Source organism: Macaca mulatta, chromosome 10 (genome assembly GCF_049350105.2).
Source record: "Macaca mulatta isolate MMU2019108-1 chromosome 10, T2T-MMU8v2.0, whole genome shotgun sequence".
NCBI classification, from domain to species: domain Eukaryota; kingdom Metazoa; phylum Chordata; class Mammalia; order Primates; family Cercopithecidae; genus Macaca; species Macaca mulatta.
Genome location: NC_133415.1, coordinates 107,370,394 through 107,388,996, shown reverse-complemented (window position 1 = coordinate 107,388,996; position 18,603 = coordinate 107,370,394). Strand labels below are relative to the sequence as shown.

Genomic DNA, 18,603 nt, shown 5'->3' with positions numbered 1-18,603 from the left:
TGGTGATTAAGCCTCGGGAGGTGAATTCATGTCCTAGAATAGGGTTGTAGTAACAAAGTACTGGGTTCTTGCACAGCAGAAATGTATGCTGTCACAGTTCCGGAGGCCAGAGCCCAAAATCAAGGCACTGGTGGGTTGCTTCCTACTGGAAGCTGTGAGGAAGAGCCTGTTCCATGCATCTCTCCTACGGTCTGGTGGCTGCTGGCAGTCCTTGCCACTTTTGGCTCTTAATTGCATCACTCCAGTCTCTGCCTGTCTTCACGTGGCTTTCTCCCTGTGGGTCTGCGTCTCTTCTTGTAAGGGTACCAGCTACGGGACTGGGGTCCACCCTAATCCAATAATCCCACTGCAACCTGAATACATCTACAAAGATCCTAGTTCCAAATAAAGTCACATCCACAGGTATCAGCAGTTACACCTTAGGCATATATTTTTAGGAGGTCGCAATTCAACCCACAACAGACGGGTGGGAATAAAGTAGGCATTACTACTTTTCATGATATGCTCTTCAATACCATTTGATTTTTCTTAACCTTCTGCATGTTTTAGATTGATTTTTTAAAAATGTAAATATGTGTACAAATGAGGCCTGGCACAGTGGCTTGTGCCTGTAATCCCAGCACTTTGGGAGGACCAGGAGGGAGGATCACTTGAGCCCATGAGTTTGAGACCAGCATGGACAACATAGCAAGACCCTGTCTCTACAAATAATAAAAAATCAGCTGGGTATGGTGGTGCACGCCTACAGTTCCAGCAACTCAGGAGGCTGATGTGGGAGGACTGCTTAAGCTCAGGAGGCAGAGGTTGCAATGAGCTGAGACAGCACCACTGCACTCCAGCCTGTATGGCAAAGCAAGACCCTGTCTCAAATAATAATAATAATAATAAGTAAAACTTAAAATATGATGTCATTATCTCTGTTATTAGAGGGTCTTCTCCATAAGACAAAACTATGCATGTGCTCAGATGACAGAGAATTTGGCATGTGAGTCGCACAACCCTTTTAATTCTCAATACACCAGGGTTCCCTAACATTTCTACTACACAATACTAGTATAAGTAGGCCAAGAATCATTTCCTAGGAACCCTAAGGGTCTGTGGAATCCAAAGCACCTATTTTGCATGAGACACTATTCTGGAAAGATAGATACAAAGATGAATAAAGCATGGTTTCTATCTTCAAGAAATTCAAATCCAATGGACAGCGACCATGTCAGGATACTCCTGACTGTGAATAATAGGATTCCCTATCCAGAGTGCATTGGATGATGAGGAAATTTTACTACATCTCTAATAGCTAGGGCTCTGGTGCACATGAGAGAAAATCCAACATTATAAAGGCTTAAACAAGAAAGAAGTTTATTCCTCTCATATAAAACAAATCCAGAGGTAGGTAGCCTTGGGCTGCCCTGGTGTTCTACGGTGTCAGGGAGCACAGACCAGCCCTGAACACCCAATTCCAGGCTTCTACCTGTTGCTGTGCTACCCTCAATCCATAAGCTTTCGAGTATCATGGGCCAAGATGGCTGACGCCCATTTTCGAATCAGTAGGAAAGAGCAAGAGAAAAAGAAGGGCACGTGTCTTCCGTGCTTATTCGCCTGAGGCCAGGAATCAGTTGCAGGAACATATCTCGCTGCACAGGGGTCTTTACTATGGGTTGCCTTGTCTCCAACTAGAAATCAGATATCCATTACCAAAGAAGAAGGGATCGGCCCTAACCGGACAGAACCTGCCACCACCGTGAAAATAAAGCCCTGCTTTCACTGTGACCAGTGCATCCAGGCAGAGCGGGCCCAGCCGATGAACCACCTCAGGGAAAGTCGAGAAGACTCATGGGGAGGTGAAGACAGAGCAGAGACTTTGAGGGATGGATAAATGTTTGCACATGGACCAGGAAAGAACAGGGGTCTATACAGCTGGAGGGCTGCATGCAAACCTTGTGACGGATTGATTTGGGAGGGAATACGGGAGAGAGTAAGTCAAAGAAAACTCCCTGGCTTCTGCCTTGAATAACAGAATGGATCTTGATGCTGTACAATGAGGCACAGAAGCCCATAAAGAAACCAAGCTCAGGCCGGGCGCAGTGGCTCAGGCCTGTAATCCCAGCACTTTGGGAGGCCGAGGCGGGCGGATCACCTGAGGTCAGGAGTTCAAGACCAGCCTGCCCAACTTGGTGAAACCCCATCTCTACTAAAAATACAAAAAATTAGCCGGGCGTGGTGGTGGATGCCTGTAATCCCAGCCACTCAGGAGGCTGAGGCAGAAGAATCACTTGAACCCAGGAGACGGAAGTTGCAGTGAGCTGAGATCCCACCATTGCACTCCAGCCTGGGCAACAAGAGCAAAACAAAAAAAAAGAAACCAAGCTCGGGTAGGAAAGAGTTCATTCAGTTTTGAACGTGTTTCAGGAGTCTTTGGCACTCTGGTGCAGACTCATACTTCCTTGACTAGGAAAAGTACTTAAATTGGAAAACATAGGGTTTTTTTGTACTACAGTTAACCTCTTCTATCTATCTACTCCTTAGAAATATGGGAATGGAATTATCACCTGGGAAAAACATCAGAGTAATAATCCATAGTTTAATTTATGAAGATGTAAAGAGTCATGCCCTCTTTGGCATAAGCTTAGGAAACTTCTAGAACATGGCATGATGGGTAGTTTCCTACATGAGGAGGGGATGGCTCCAAAGTAAATATCTGAGTATTGAAAGGGGGGGGGCTATAACATTTTATGATTTTGAAAAGACGTATTACAGACAGCCGTATCGGAAGAGGAAATGTTTTAGATGAGGAAGAAACTGAGTAAAAAAAGAATGAATCATTAGTACAGAAAAAGTTCTCTCTCTCTCTCTCTCTCTCTCACACACACATACACACACACACACACACACACACAGATAAGTTGGATGAAATTCCAGAGAAATAAATTTTAGTACATTAGCTCATTGTGTGGAACCTAGAATCCTATTTTTGCAGAAACCAAGAATAAGGTCGGACATTGAGCTTAGGAGATACAAGTGACCTAGTCATTATATAAAGGATAGAATGACAGAACAAATAAGACTAAAGGTGTTTGGCAGAATAAAAATAATAATGGCAATTAATCCCTACATTAGAGAGTTGTTCCCTTTTCAAATACATTCACATTCATTTAATACACACATTAACCCTGACTTTGATAAAGTAGAAACGATCGTCCCTAGTTGTTTACTGTTGAAACAACAATAAGTAACACATGAAAGCAGCATATCCCAGACTGTGTTCCCTAGAATTAAATTTATTTGTTCCCTGGAATATGTAATTTAAAAAAAAAAATAGTTCCATGGAAATGCTGACTCAAAGTCCCTCCAATTTCTTAACTGCAGGACTTTTCAGAGCCTGTGAGGGGCTGCAGTGGGCTATGAATCTCAAAGATGGGGCCATAAATGTTGCATTTCCCAATTTCTTTGACCACACAATCTTTAATCATGAAAGGTTCTTTTGACACACTCTGTCATACACATTTTGGGAAACACTAAACAAAGGATTTGCTGGACTTGTTCTTCTGGTCCAAGGTGAACTGAATCCCTGCAGACTCAGCCATGTGTGATGATGAGGAAGTGAATGTGTAACTTGCCTCGGAGGCCACCTTTACACAGAAAGAGGGTGACTTGTCAAACATACACGGTGGCAAAGCTGGGATTGGAACTCAGACTTCCTAAATCCAGGACCGGCATACTTCCCGCCACACCATTTGCCTTGGTCTCAAAAGCGGTCGATAGTCTTCTTTCCACTCTATTTCATCTCGAGTGTTACTCATCTTGAAAAAGTCAAACTATGCACAGAAACTTTCATCCCCTTCTCATTAGTGTAAGCAACATTATTTCCTGAATGAAAACATGGAACTGGTGTTTAACAAGAAGGTCAAGAACTATATTTAAAGTAACTGGAGTCTTAATATTGTTGGAATTACAGTTAATCAAATTCACAGCCATCTCTGACAACTATGGGTGCTTGAGGGGTGCTTCATGATGGAAGTAAAGAAATGAAAAATGAATTGTTCTATATGTGCATTATTCATATACTTATTTTCCAGTTTTTGCAGGAGTGTACCTCAAGCTACATTTTCAGTGAGGGGGCACCAAATTTTAAAATTCCACAGTCTTTTTCTTGTGTTGAAACTTCTAAAAAGAGTCAGATATGCAAAACTGGCATTTTCTTCTTAATAATATCTTTAAAAATAAAATGGGAGAAGTACTGCACTCTTATCAATGCTACAGATTTCCTCCAGGAGGGATATGTCTGTATGCACCACACCACCTCCGTATTCATCAAATAGCACGATGTACATTTCCTCATTTCTTTTGGAAATTGCTTTATTTATATTAGAATAAACTCTAAAATTTGGTCACGGTGTGCTACTTATAACCTGAGTATTTTATTATCAAGATTCATAAATTACACAGCTTTTAGATGAAAAATGCATATCTCAGAATTACTCCAGCTTTTTATATGCCCCGAGAGATTAATACTAAATGTATCAGATCTAAAAGAGTAGAGGATGAATCAGCTACAGGAATTCATCAAGGGCTTGGAGGCTAAATGTAGATAATTCTTCCGTTCTAATGCTTTGAACTTTGGTTAATGATTATTATAGATGAAAGAGAATGTGGCTTACCAAGTTCCCCAAAGATTTACATATTAAATTCCAGAGCCAGCAGGTAGAGTCTGAAATAGAGCAAGTTTGTCCTCAACTTCCCTTTCTTCATTGCACATTCAAGCAAGAGCTTTTTCATCCATTTTGATTTTATATTTTTCTGTCCTCCTAAAACATCCAAATCCTGGTTTTTTCTGCCTCCATCACTGCCCACCCTATTTTCTTCAAATCAAAATTCCTTTTTCTGGTTTCAGATGCCTCAAGTACAGATTTCTTCTGGTAAGCTAAATAAAAGTATGACACATAGACATCTGTATGTATTCCATTTCCTCTATTGATAACATTTCTTGCTTTTCAGCCAATACTTTTAAAAGTGTTCACTATGTGTTAGATTCTGAACTAATAGTGAATCGTGTCTCCCATCCCCCCAAAAACCCTGTTTCTGTAGACCTTATTTTATGCGGGGGAAAGAGGAAGACGATAGGAAACAACCAAGCAAGTGTGTTATGTTATGGTGCCTCCTAAGAAGAGAAATAAGAGGGATGTGGAAGGCAGTGACTAGGTGGGTTCTATTTTCAACAAGGGAGTCAAGAAATGGCCTCTCTTAGAGGAGCAATTGGAGCAATGCACTGAACAAAGTAAGGGAGTGAGCTCAGTGGGTACCTGGGGGAGAACATTCCAGGAAAAGGGAAGAGCAGGTGTAAAGGTGCTTGGCATCTTCTAAGGAAAGAGAGGAGCCCAGGGCACCTGGAGCAGAGGAAGGTAGGACTAAGGAGACTCAGAGATGAGGTTAAAAGGGCAGCAGGAAATCAAATCATGTGATCGCATAGACCAGGGACCCTCACCCCTGGGCAGCAGATGGGTACTGGACCAGTACTGGTCTACAGCCTATTAGGGACCAGGCTACACCGCAGGATGTGAACAAGCATTCCTGCCTGAGCTCCACCTCCTGATTCTCATAGGAGTGTAAACTCTATTGTGAACCTAGGGATCTAGGTTGCCTGCTCCTTATGAGAATCTAATGCCTAATCATTTGAGGTGGAACAGTTTCATCCCGAAACCAATCCCACCCCCAACTCCGTCTGTGGAAAAATTGTCTTCCATGAAACCTGTCCCGGTGCCAGAAAGGTTGGGGACCACTGGCGTAGACCATTATAACACCTTGGCTGAGAATGTTGCAGCAAAGAATATTGCAGTGTCATACAAGTGTTTCGAACAGACCCTAGAAGCCCAAGAATTTGGCAGTCCACTGCCTAGGACCCCAGTGGTAGCAGTAGAGGCTGTGAGCTGTGTTCAGAGTCTCCATACATTTTGAGCATACGGCCAACAACATTGCTGATGGATGGGATTTGAGGAGTTCCTATAACGTATTCCTCATTTATCTTCTTTCTTCTCTTAGGTATGTATAGGTCTATCAGTAAAACATAGCCTATTTCTTAGTTTTTCTACATTCAGAAAGGTTGGCATATGGAATTGTAAAGAATCAGATATGTGGATTGTGAAGAACCAGACATATTTGGAACTCTACCAAGACAAAAACAGGATCAATGGCCACACACAATGACCAAACAGTACAGGGCCTCGTGGTGAATTGCAAAGTTACAGACTGGCTAAGTTTCTCAAGAGAAGTCCTGATGTGTAACGATAATTTCTGGCCACCTAAAGCTCTGTCTGTGTCTAGATGATAAGCCAAACATCTTCCTGGGTATTTTGATTCTCCTTTTAAGAAAGGGCTGATCGAGCTAAAATAAAGCAAGTCACCCTTATAGCATTGCTCGCCATCTTGTTATAAGATAAAATACTGGATACATGAGGGATAGCTGGGCCATAATACGTCTGATTCAAAATGACTGGATACAAATAGTTGGGAGTGTTATAGAAGTGGAGAGTTTGGCTCAAGATTATTTGCAGGGTTCAGAGTTATGCTATCACTGGCTTCATGGATCACTGTGCCTCAATAATACATTCGCAATTCAACAACACTTCCCTGAGAACAAAAAATAGATATATTTGAATAGCGTCATTTCATATTTGGCAGATGAAAGATAAATGATAGAGGAAATCTGGATTCAAAAAGGTATAAGTGGGTTCTCCTTTGGAGAGAAGGAAGGCTGGGAGTGGAAGCCTTGGAATGTGGAACTACTTCATGGGGTGACAGGGAAATGAAACGCATGGAAGATGCCGCCCTTGACTCCCTTTTCTACCTGTCCCAGAAGCTTGTTTTGTGCTTATTCTTCCCTTATGTACATATAGATGTGCCTATAAAGTATAGCATAGTCCTTATTTCTCTAATTTGAGAAGAAATGCAGCTTCTCCTACTGTTTTCATCATCATATAAACCAAAGTGTCAACATAGACCCTTTATAAGATGTCAAAAAGTCACTACTTTTGGTGGATTTGCACAAAAGGAAAGACTGTTCACTTCCCCCACCTAGCCAAGTTTCTGTTCTAATAGATCGACTGGTTTCACATAAAATTTTAAATGGCAAAGAAGCCTGGCCTCAGTAAATTCTCACCAAATGAGGCTTAAAGAATCTTCAAGATGGAAAGCCAAAATTAAAATGTTCTATCATAAAAATAAGCATAGTTCCTTCACAGACAAAAGAGTAGTATTTTCTCCACCTGAAAATAACCAGAGCCTTGGAGGAGTGTTAACCATGTGCTTTCACACGTTTTCATGAAAAAAAGAAAATACATAGGCTGCGTATTAACAAGGACCATGGAAATATACTGCCATGTAGAGGGAAATATTTAGCTAATTTGTGAAACCAAGTGGTAAGTAAACCTTGTACTTACCTTAATGAGTTCTAACACACAATGACTGTTTTTAGTGAGGAAGTCTCACTACTACTAAGAAAATTTAGTCATCAAACTTAAAGAAATCAACAAATGGGTCGAACTTCCGCTTCGTCCACAGTTACCTGTTTTCTGCTGCTTCCCCTCCCTTCTCTCCCCACATTCCCCAAGCATTGAATGAGTGCCTTTCTGCATCAGGCAGTGTCTGAGACACAATGAGGTCCAGTCCTCATTCTCTCAGGGTTTCAGTACAGGGAGTATAAGAACATGATAAGTCCCATAGCACAGACTGGAAAACAACAAGAACAGCTACAGCAAATAGCAGGAAACCAGAAGAGTGACTTTACATTAGTCAATTACTTGAAACAATTAGCAAGCAGATGTTATTTTAGGGGTGTTTTGTCCTTGGAAAAGGTATTGCTTGTACCTTTGTTAAATAATTTAGGCAAGTCTTCAGACTCAATAATTCCAGTTGCCTCCCTGTAAACAGATTTCTGGAAAGCTACAGCAATTGAGTCTTACCTTATGATAACACCTGAAATATGCAGCACGTTCATCAGAAAATTTCTCCAGTCTTTTTGGACCTTTGCTTGAAGCTTTCTTGAATACTAACCAGCATCGTTGATAAATCTGGAAGGAAATACAAAGACTGAGCTCAGCGTCTCCCCTGACTGACATTTGCATTTAAATGTTTTCTTTTTGACGTTTCCACCTGTGAAATATTTGCAAGCCAGAAATGTGATGTTGCTTTGGGAAAATAAAGTTTTAAAAATCAAAATTATTTCCACAATGGGCATATTATGTGTCATTCAGACAATTACTGGAATCAAAAGAAAATAAGTATTTGAAGATAAATTTCTTCATGCTTTGATAGCAATATCACTAGGTATATTTCAGAAATAGTCCCAGATATAAAAATCCCAAATAAGTACAAATAAAATAGGCGTTCAAGGCACATGCTAGAATTTCAAGTGCAATTAAATCTGAAAATCATGGGCTTGGTCTATGCTAAAGATCTCATTACCCATCCTAGAATCTGACAGCTTATGGTTATCATGTGATATTCTTAATAATGGATAGTGAAGAGTTGGACCAGACACTAAACTAACTAGCTAATAATTGACTGATTAACACCAACCAAATTCTTGCTTAGGATATTCAACCCAGAGACTGGAAGATCACTGCCAGAGGTGCAGACCAAATTGAAAGGTCAATGCCGGTAGGTTTACACAGAAGTTGTTGGCCATGTTGAATCACTTGCAGGAGAGTTAAGCAGTGGAACCTGCTACAGGGAACTAGATCATTTCTACTCTAGGTAAAAGAGACAATTTAGTTCTTCACCATCTTTCAATTCCTAATATTGAGATCTTGCCTTTCCTCTGGTTTTCTTGGAAATCGTCTATATCCCAAGGAACCCATTACCATCAACATCACTGCAACTTTTAATTAAGCTAGCTTGAATGGGGGTCTGATTCTAGCAACCAAAACTACCCTGAAGAAAATAACTGGTAAAAAATACACTAGTACTTTAAAATATTAGTAATGCTAGAGAGAGAAAATGCAAAGAGCTAATGAGCATATGAAAAACAATGTTCTCAAAAAGCAAAATAAAGTAAGACTTTTTTAAACCTAAAAATTAATGAATTTTTATTTTTATTTTTATTTTTATTTTTTTGAGACTGAGTCTGGTCTCGCTTTGTCGCCCAGGCTGGAGTGAGGTGGTGCTATCTTGGCTCACTGCAACGTCTGCCTCACGGGTTGAAGCGATTCTCTTGTGTCAGACTCCTGAGTAGCTGGAATTACAGGCAAGTGCCACCACTCCCGGCTAATTTTTGTATTTTTTTTAGTAGAGACGGGGTTTCACCATGTTGGTGAGGCTGGACTCAAACTTCTCACCTCTTGATCCGCCCACCTCGACCTCCCAAAGTGCTGGGATTACAGGCGTGAGCCACCACACTCGGCAAATGAGTATAAATTAATAGTAGTATTTACTGATGGCAAATGTCTGAGTGGCACTATTATACTTGACTGGTGATCTTTAAAGGTCACTTGACAATAAATAACCTTAAAAGAATAGAAATCAGGCTGGGCACGGTGGCTCACGCCTGTAAATCCCAGCACTTTGGGAGGCCGAGGCAGGCGATCACAACGTAAGGAGATCGAGACCATCCTGGCTAACATGGTGAAACCCCATCTCTACTAAAAACACAAAAAATTAGCCGGATGTGGTGGTGGCACCTGTAGTCCCAGCTACTCGGGAGGCTGAGGCAGGAGAATGGCGGGAACCCGGGAGGGGGAGCTTGCAGTGAGCCGAGATCGCGCCACTGCACTCCAGCCTGGGTGACAGAGCGAGACTCTGTCTCAAAACAAAAAGAAAAGGAAAGAAAAAAAGAATAGAAATCTATTCTTAGGAAAAAACCCAAAACAAAATGAATTCCATATTCAAGGGCAGATGGGTGGACTGTCTTCAGTCATGATTATCCTCCATCCTTAAATCACCTCCAATTACCATACATACGTGGTTTTGTATACTTTACCGATACATAATTTTTATGCACTACAAAGTTTAAGAACCTCTGAGCTAATAAGAAGAAACAAAACAAAGTCTACATAAAATATTTGGTCCTTCAAACCATAGTCAATTTTAAAACCTTTTATAATTCTATCAGTACCTGGCAGATGTGGGAGGAATTCAAGTTAACTACTACTTGTCTGCAATGTTTATATATTCCATTTTTCTCTTCTGTCTCAGAAACTTGAACATAAATTAACTGCTTTGTTCAGGGTGAAAAAAGGAAATCCACTCTACTCCGAAGTTTAGCTCTAAATAAAGAGGGTAAGATATGTGTCTGATCCCACCGAATGTACAATAAAATGTTCACAGCATTATTTACAATAAAAAAATAGAGATTACTCAAATTTCAACAATAAGGAGTCACAAAGTAAATTATAATATTTCTATAATATATAATGTAATATACCTACTTATCTATAAAGTAACAGTAGCTATATATAATAAATGGTACACATACAGTAAATATGTAGTACATATTATGGTATACATATAGAATATATCTATAATAAATGTTATGCATCTATAAGATAACATAGGCAATTATTTTATAAAAATAGTAATATAGATAATATACATAATATTTATATAGTAAATTATACTACATCTATAGTACGTAAGTTATCTATCTGCAGGATAACATAGGTAGTTCATTTGAAACAAGTTTCAGAAGGAATTTCCAAGGACATAGGAAAGTGTTCATAATATGTTATTGTGGGGAAGGGTGAAGCAGAATACAAAATTTCATTTAGGTCATGATCTCCACTACACTAAAAATGCATGGAAAAAGACAAAAACAAAAAACCCAAAATGTTAACAATGTTTTCTCTGGATCATAAGAATAGGTTTTGGTTTTGTTCGTTAGTTTTTGTTTTGTTTAATAAAAGTTAATACTGTATGGCTGGGCACGGTGGCTCATGCGTGTAATCCCAGCACTTTGGGGGGCTGAGATGGGTGGATCATTTGAGGCCAGGAGATTGAGACCAGCCTGGCTAATATGGCAAAGTCCCATCTCTAGTAAAAATATAAAAATTAGCTGGGAGTGGTGGCACATGCCTGTAGTCCCAGCTACTCAGGAGGCTGAGGTACATGAATTGCTTGAACCCGGGAGGCAGAGGCAGCAGTGAGCCAAGATCATGCCACTCAACTCCAGGCTGGGCAGCAGAGAGAGACTACCAAAAAAAAAAAAACAAACAAAAACAAAACCAAAAAAAACCCTGTAAATTAAATGAAAGAGGATTCTGTTATTTTTTAAATACCCAGAGGTATTAGTATAATTAGTCAATTCTATTGGTTTCCATCCTGCAGTTATTAAATCCACCAAGCAATATGAAAACACAGAGACAAAGGTGGAAAAGCAATTCAGTGGAAGAAAAGCAAGCTTTTCAATGCACAGTACCGAGGCAATTGGACATCCATGGGGCGGGGGTAAATCGTCGACTTAAACATTAAAACACTCACCTTAAATAAAAAATGGCTAAAAATAGACCTAAATATTAAATAAAACGATAAAAAGAAAATGCAAGAGATCACAGTCGGGACAGAGTTCTTAGACCTGTTACCAAAGGCACAATCCACAGAGGGAAAATTTGATAAACTGGACCTCACCAAAATGAAAACTTTTGCTACGTGAAAAAGTCATGAACAGACATCTCACCGGAGACAGTGTGCAGATGGTCGAGAAGCACATGAAGACATGTTCAACAGCACTACCTATGAAGTGAAAATTAAAACCACAAGGGCTACCCATACACACCTATCAGATTGGCTGAAATAATAATAATACCACCACCACCCAATGCTGACAAGGAGGTGGAAAAATTGGATGACTCATACATAGTTGGTGGGAATGTAACATGGTACAGCCACTCTGAAAAACAGTGGTAGTTTCTTTAAAAAATGAAATAAGCAACATACAACCAGCAGTTTCATTCTTAGGAATTTATGACACAGAAATGAAAACTTTTATCCCCACATACAAAAAAAAAAAAAAGAAATCTGTATATGAATATTCATAGCTTTATTCAAAATAGCCAAAACCTGAAAGCCTGATAACATGGGTGAATGATTAAACAAATGGTGGTATTTCCTCCATATGATGGGATACTACTTAGCAATAAAAAGAAATTAACTATTAATATCTGCAACAACTTGAGTAAATCTCTGTAAGAATTATACTGAGTAAAAAAAAAAAAAAAAAAACAGCCAAATCTAAAATGTTACATACTACATGATTGCATTTGTATAGCATTCTTGATGTGACAAAATTATAGAAATGGAAAACAGATTAACGATGGTCAGAAGTTAGGAATGTGGTGGTGGAGGAGAGAGGGAGCCCAGGGATGTGGGTTTGGCTGTAACAGGTTAACATGAGGGATCCTTGTAACAATGGAACTGTTCTGTAGCTTGGCTACATCAATATCAATGTCAATATATTTGTTATGATATCGTACTGTAGTTTTGGAAGACTTTACTACCAGAGAAACTGAGTAAAGGATATAGGATCTTTTTGTAATATTTCTTACAATTGAATGTGAATTTATAATTATCTCAAAATAGAATGTTTAAATTTTTTAAAAGACAGTAAGATGTACAGATATTAAAGCAAGATCTGAAAATTACAGCCTAATCTAACAAATGTCATCTACATTCTTCTCCAGTCCTTTTTTTTTTTTTTTTTTTTTTTTTGCCATCAGATCACAGTCTAATTAACCACTAGACTGAATAACTCTAAGAAGGCAAGTTACAAGAGCCATTGGTAAGAGTTCAAGCACCAAATCCTTTTCAGGGTGGAGATTCAGCCATGAAAATGAACATTCTCAGTACTATGGTTGGCAAGGAGAGTCCTATCAACATCTTGCTTATGTCTGAATAACCGATGAGACAATTGGCTCCCTTAAAATATTACCACAACCTGAGGACTGTAATTACAGCGGGAATGACTGTCACTCTGCTTCTTCAAATAAAGGATGTGAAAAATAGGTTTCTTGCTGTCATTCTACTATTGGCAACCTCTTGCTTTTGTACATGCCCCAAGAATGTGTTCAAAAACTGAACATGCTAAACATGTGCAAAATGTATGCCCACTGCGAGAAAAGATATCTTCACCAAGAAAGATATTTTAAATTTCCTAATTATCCCTCAGTTTTCAGACCCAAACTTCAATGACAGCATTTCTAACAGTTTAAAAAATGTGTTCATTTTCTTCACAGTTGAACCAGTGTTTGCCTGGCTTATGTCCAAAAGCTGCTGAATGCAAGCTAAAGGTTCTTCAATTTCAGCATGCCTAATGATTTCCATTTTGGACCCATCTGTATTAAGTCTAGGGGACTTTTTTCTCATTTCTTATTTTTCTTTTTATTTATTAAGTAGTAAGGACAAATGAAAACATATTGGTTCATTAGAAGATAAGGAAAACTCAGATGTGGTTAATGAACAGGCAGTCTGCGACGTCAAACTATCACATACCAATACGCAGTACGAAAGCAGACAGTACGAAAGTTGAGAGCAATGTGTGCAATCAAGAGCCTCCCTTTATTGTCATATATCATACCTCAGTGATTCTCACTGGTCCAGCATCGCTCAGGATAATTGCTAAATATGCAGATTCCTAGAGACTAGCCAAGGTCCACTGAGTCAAAACCTCTTCAGTTGGGACCAAATATGCTCTTCACTATGTTTTCAGGTATTTTATCTGTAATTTGCAAGTCAATGTCATAAATATTTATAAAGTACTTTCAGACGATGCTGTGTCTCCCTCTCGGGGCTGCCGACAAAGACTTCTAAAAGTACTTCCGGATGCGGGCACCTGAGATGGGTGGCTTGCAAAAGGTGGAACATGGTGGCCTTTGAAACAGAGCAGCATAAGCTGCCATCTTGAGTTTGAGAGAGACACTGAAGGAGAAATGTAATCCATTAAACTAAACTCCCAATTTCAACTGCTAGCACACTGTCCTAAGAACACCAGAAGAGCCACTAAGTATCCAGAGGACTAAAAGCTTATCTTAAATATCTCAGTATTGTTTAGCGAAAATAAAACAGGAAGACTTACTAAATATGGTAGCATGTGGGAACTACTTGGATTAACACTGACATTGTTTCAAAGAATGACAATTTGAAAATAATCCCATTCACTTAATAGTTTAGGGCAGTTTTTAAAAATTAATTCATTCAACTGTCTCCTTTATATTTTATGTAACAAATCTACTTGTCATCGATAGTATTATTTAGTTAACATTTTTCTTCAAATTGACTTTTTAAACTAACATATGTTTATTTAAAAGAGAAATCTTTTATTCGAACTATAATAGTTTCACTGGCTATAAATAGTAGTTAATCCTGGCTGGGTGCGGTGGCTCATGCCAGTAATTCCAGCATGTTGGGAGGCCAATGTGGGTGAGTTGCTTGAGTCCAGGAGTTCAAGACCAATCTGGGCAACATGGTGAAATCCTGTCTCTATAAAAATATATATATATATAAAAATTAGGTGTGGTAGTGCATGCCTGCAGTCCCAGCTACTTGGGAAGCTGAAGTCAGAAGATCACCTGAGCCCAGGGAGGTCGAGGCTGCAGTGAGTGGAGATTGTGCCACTGTACTCCAGCCTCATGACAGAGTCTTAAATAAATAAAGATAGGTAATCCTAATGTAAATACACTGTATGAGATTTCAATGACAGTACAATTTCCATGTTGAAATATCTCACCTCCTATACATTCATGTTTCTCAATTTTAGCACGAGTGACATTTTGGGCCAGAAAATTCTTTATATTTGGGGGGTTTTCCTGTGCATGGTAGGATGTTTAGTAGCACCTCTGGCCTCCACCCACTAAATACCAGTAGCAGATTCTCCCACCTCCACTGAAATCCAAAATTGTCTCTAAACATTGTCAAACATCCTCTGGGGGGCAAAATGAGGACCACTGCCACAGCTGAATGCACGCTGATCTGAAATTGTATATTTGAAAAATATGTGTCTTTGTGAGTATCTTCAAAGCCCCTGATTTGAACAAGTCAATCCCCACAGGCCACTGTCAAAGCTTAAGCAAATAAGCATATCACACAGTTCCAACAACCTGGGTAGAAGGACAGCAGATTTAGTAGTTACACGAAAATCTCATTCAGCATGTACTTTGTTGTTGGTGATGGTAGTTTTATTACACCTAATTTTCAGCCTTAAATTGTCACCAATCCATGTATAATTTGTTCTGTTTTTCCTTTGTCTTTTCTTCCTTTAAAATTTGATACTCTTAATAATTTCTTAGCCCTGGTTTAAAATCTCTAACATTTTTTATTGGCTTCTTTTCCTAGCAAAGAATATTCTGATAAGTTCACCGAAATTTCCAGTTCTAAGAAGCAGCTGAAACAATTAAGAATTTGCTTAGAATTCCTAATTTTACTATAATAGTAAGCCTTTATAATGTCTTGAACAGAATCACAATTATACCTCTAAAGGATTCAAGGACAGTTATGAAGAAAACAGAAAATTTTGGTGCCAAAATTCCTGTTGAAAGGAAATAGTACACTGCTTCCATGCAAACTCTAGAGATAAGATGGGGCTCTTTAGGCCTTTATAATCTACCACAGGAGTCAGCAAACTTTCTGTAATGAGCCAAAGAGTAAATGTTTTAATCTTTGAGAGCCCCCAGGTCTCTATTGCAGCTACTCAACTCAGCAAATATAGCATGAAAGCAACCACAGAATATATGTAAATGAATGGGTGTGGATACCTTCCAATAAAACTTTATTTACAAGGCCAAGCAGTGGGCCAGATTTGGCCTTGGGCCTTAGTTTGCCAACCTCTGGTCTACGGTGGTATTTCTCAACTCTTTAAGCACAGATCTCATAGAAATCTGTTTGACAAGTCTCTCCAGGGAGAAATGGAAGTAATTATGCCTTCTGTGGAATCCCTATACATTCCACATCTCCCCACAAGCCAAGATTCTACTCCAGTAAAATTCTATTAAAAGGTTGACTTGAGGCTTTTTCAACCCCCTCCACCAAATGTCTGGTCTCCCTGTCCACCACTGGGGAGTCACTGTTCTACAATTAATGTGGATGCCGTCCTGAAGAGCACTTTCTCATGCAGATCCATTAGCATCCCCATCTCTAGCACTGGGCTGCAGTTAGGTTTCTATAGTTACTCTATGAAGTTAAGGTACAACTTAACTAAGTAGGTGAAAATTGTTTTCCATTTTGCCAGCATGCCCTTTCTGTAATCCCATTGACTTTCTCTTCTCAGAGCATTCTCTCCAAACTCTGAAGATATATATCAATGATAACACTTGGACACAGGGTGGGGAATGTCACACACCAGGCCTGTTGTGGGGTGGGGGGAGGGAGGAGGGATAGCATTAGGAGATATACCTAATGTAAATAACGAGTTAACGGGTGCAGCACCCCAACATGGCACATGTATATATATGTAACAAACATGCATGTTGTGCACATGTACCCTAGAACTTAAAATATAATCATAAAAGAAGATATATATCATCACAGTACTGACTGAATTAGCCTCAGTTCTCATGTGCTATTCCTATTGGCACCTACTTTCCAAAACAAATCAAATATTTTTCTCAAGCAGGATGTTAATATTAATGCCTAGCATTGGCTGAACTCTTGTTGTGCACACTGTGGAATGCTGAGCCCTTTATGTGCATTATTTCAATTAGTCCTCCCAACATTTCTGTTTGGCAGATTCTATTATTATTCCTATTTCACAGATGAGCAAATTTTGTTTTAGTGAGGTTAAGCATCTTACTCAAGGTCAAAAACTAAGAGAAATATGCCAGGATTCCAACTTTTGTTTGCCTGAATCTGGAAAATAAGCTCTTAACCACTACTCCAGGAATTGTTTCAGAAAAGTTGGACTCTAAACTCAGGCTGATGGTCGATCCATCTGTAAGAAGTTTATTTTCATGCTTATCATAATCTAAAAAGAGACACTTAGTTGTAGCCATATGCTCTTTCATCTGGACGACGACTTTATAGATAATCTATTTCAGTGTGACATTTGCATTTCTGATTTTAAGTTCACTCACTGGCACTAAGTGTTCACCCACAGTGATAGTTTTGAAGGGAGTTTTTCTGAAACTGGGTTCTTAAGACAGTAATTCAGGACTCCATGTAGCCTAGCAATCTACAAGAAGTATTTGCTTTGAAAAGAACTCCATATTATCTCTCCTTAAGTGATAACATAGTCAGTGTCTTTGACAGAAGTGCAGGGACCCAAGCTAAGTATTTTCCGAACTATATTAGAATTAGATGTTATCTCATGCAACTTCTCAATTCTTCTTGGACTTCCTTGCTTCTCTAACTCTCAGCCTCTTGCTCTTCATTTGCCATGGTGGTAGCAAACTAGGCTAAGTGACTCCCCACTGGCCTGGACAGTCCACTACCTGGGGCTGACCAGTCACTTCTCCATGAGTGTCCAACCCTCCAATTTGGCTGACACTATCGCCGTAGAGTCTCAGTCTCCTCTGTCACTTTCAGGCTTTTCAACAGCCACAGAAAATGGTGTGGGTTGATATAATCTGGAAGTCAAGGGTGGAGATGTTAACCAAGGAGAACTAGGACATAGGAGTTTGCCCCACAGGTAATGCCCCTCCATCCTATATAAGAGTGAAACCGTCTTTACAAAAATTGTAACAGTGAGAAAATTAAGACAATGAAAGGGATTTGATCTAATCAGCCCTCATCTTGCCTTTAATCTCAAAATCTCAAAACTGCCCTTAGTCATTCTCAGGCTTGGGCCAAGCTAACATTGGGAGAAATTTAGTTTATAGGTTAAATGATAATCGCTTTTCTTCAGAACTAAATGTTCTTTGTGAAACTTGTGAAAGACCGCCAGGTTAGGAGGATGAGAGGAGCTATTCTGCTACGATGTAGGTGTAAAGAATGACCAGCCATGATTCTGGAAGTCACAAGATCTGCAGCTTCTTCAATTACTCCTGCAGATAACACCAGTACTGTAGAACCTAAGTTCTTGAGTTGTCTTTTTAGGCTTTTGCATTGTTGACCACCAATAGCCCCACCCAGACCCATGACTCTTGACTCAGCTGATCCTGTGGCCTCCACCCAGGAGTGGACTCAGTACACAGCACTGTTTTCCACACACCTACGATTGCATCCACAACCAATCAGCAGCACCCATTCCCTTGCCCATTCAACTATCCTTGAAAAACCCTAGCTTCCAAATCTTTACAGAGGCTCTGGTCTCCTGTTCAGCCAGCTCCGGGTGAATTAAACTATTTCCCTATTGCAATTCCTCTGTCTTGGTAACTTGGGTCTACCTGGGCAGTGATTAAAATGAACCATTGAGCAGTTACAAGATCATTGGCCTGGATGATCTCTGAGGCCAAGAAGGTCAAAACTTTTCAGTCCTATGAATGACTCTGTCGTGACAGGATTTTACAGTTGGTGCTTGAAGATTACAAAAGAGTGATTTCTATGGCCTCCCCCAATCGTAATATACAGGCTGCTACCAATTCCACTTACCAAACTAATGAACTGGGTCAGAATCATGTATTTTATGAAGGGAAAAAATCTTTTTAATGAGTAAACAACATGATTCTATGCCTAAGATTCATATATATCCTT

At 39.5% G+C, this 18,603-nt stretch overlaps 1 protein-coding gene across 2 annotated transcripts in view; it reads right to left on the bottom strand.

Moving 5' to 3' along the window:
• The window catches only part of DOK5 (docking protein 5), a 172,959-nt gene that overhangs the window by 86,168 nt on the left and 68,188 nt on the right, over positions 1-18,603 (bottom strand). For both annotated transcript variants that reach the window (XM_015148745.3, NM_001260578.1), the window contains 1 exon segment: positions 7,956-8,063. Coding sequence is in view for 1 of the 2 variants with exons in the window: in NM_001260578.1 (NP_001247507.1) it covers positions 7,956-8,063 (108 nt within the window). In the remaining variant the exon portion in view is untranslated.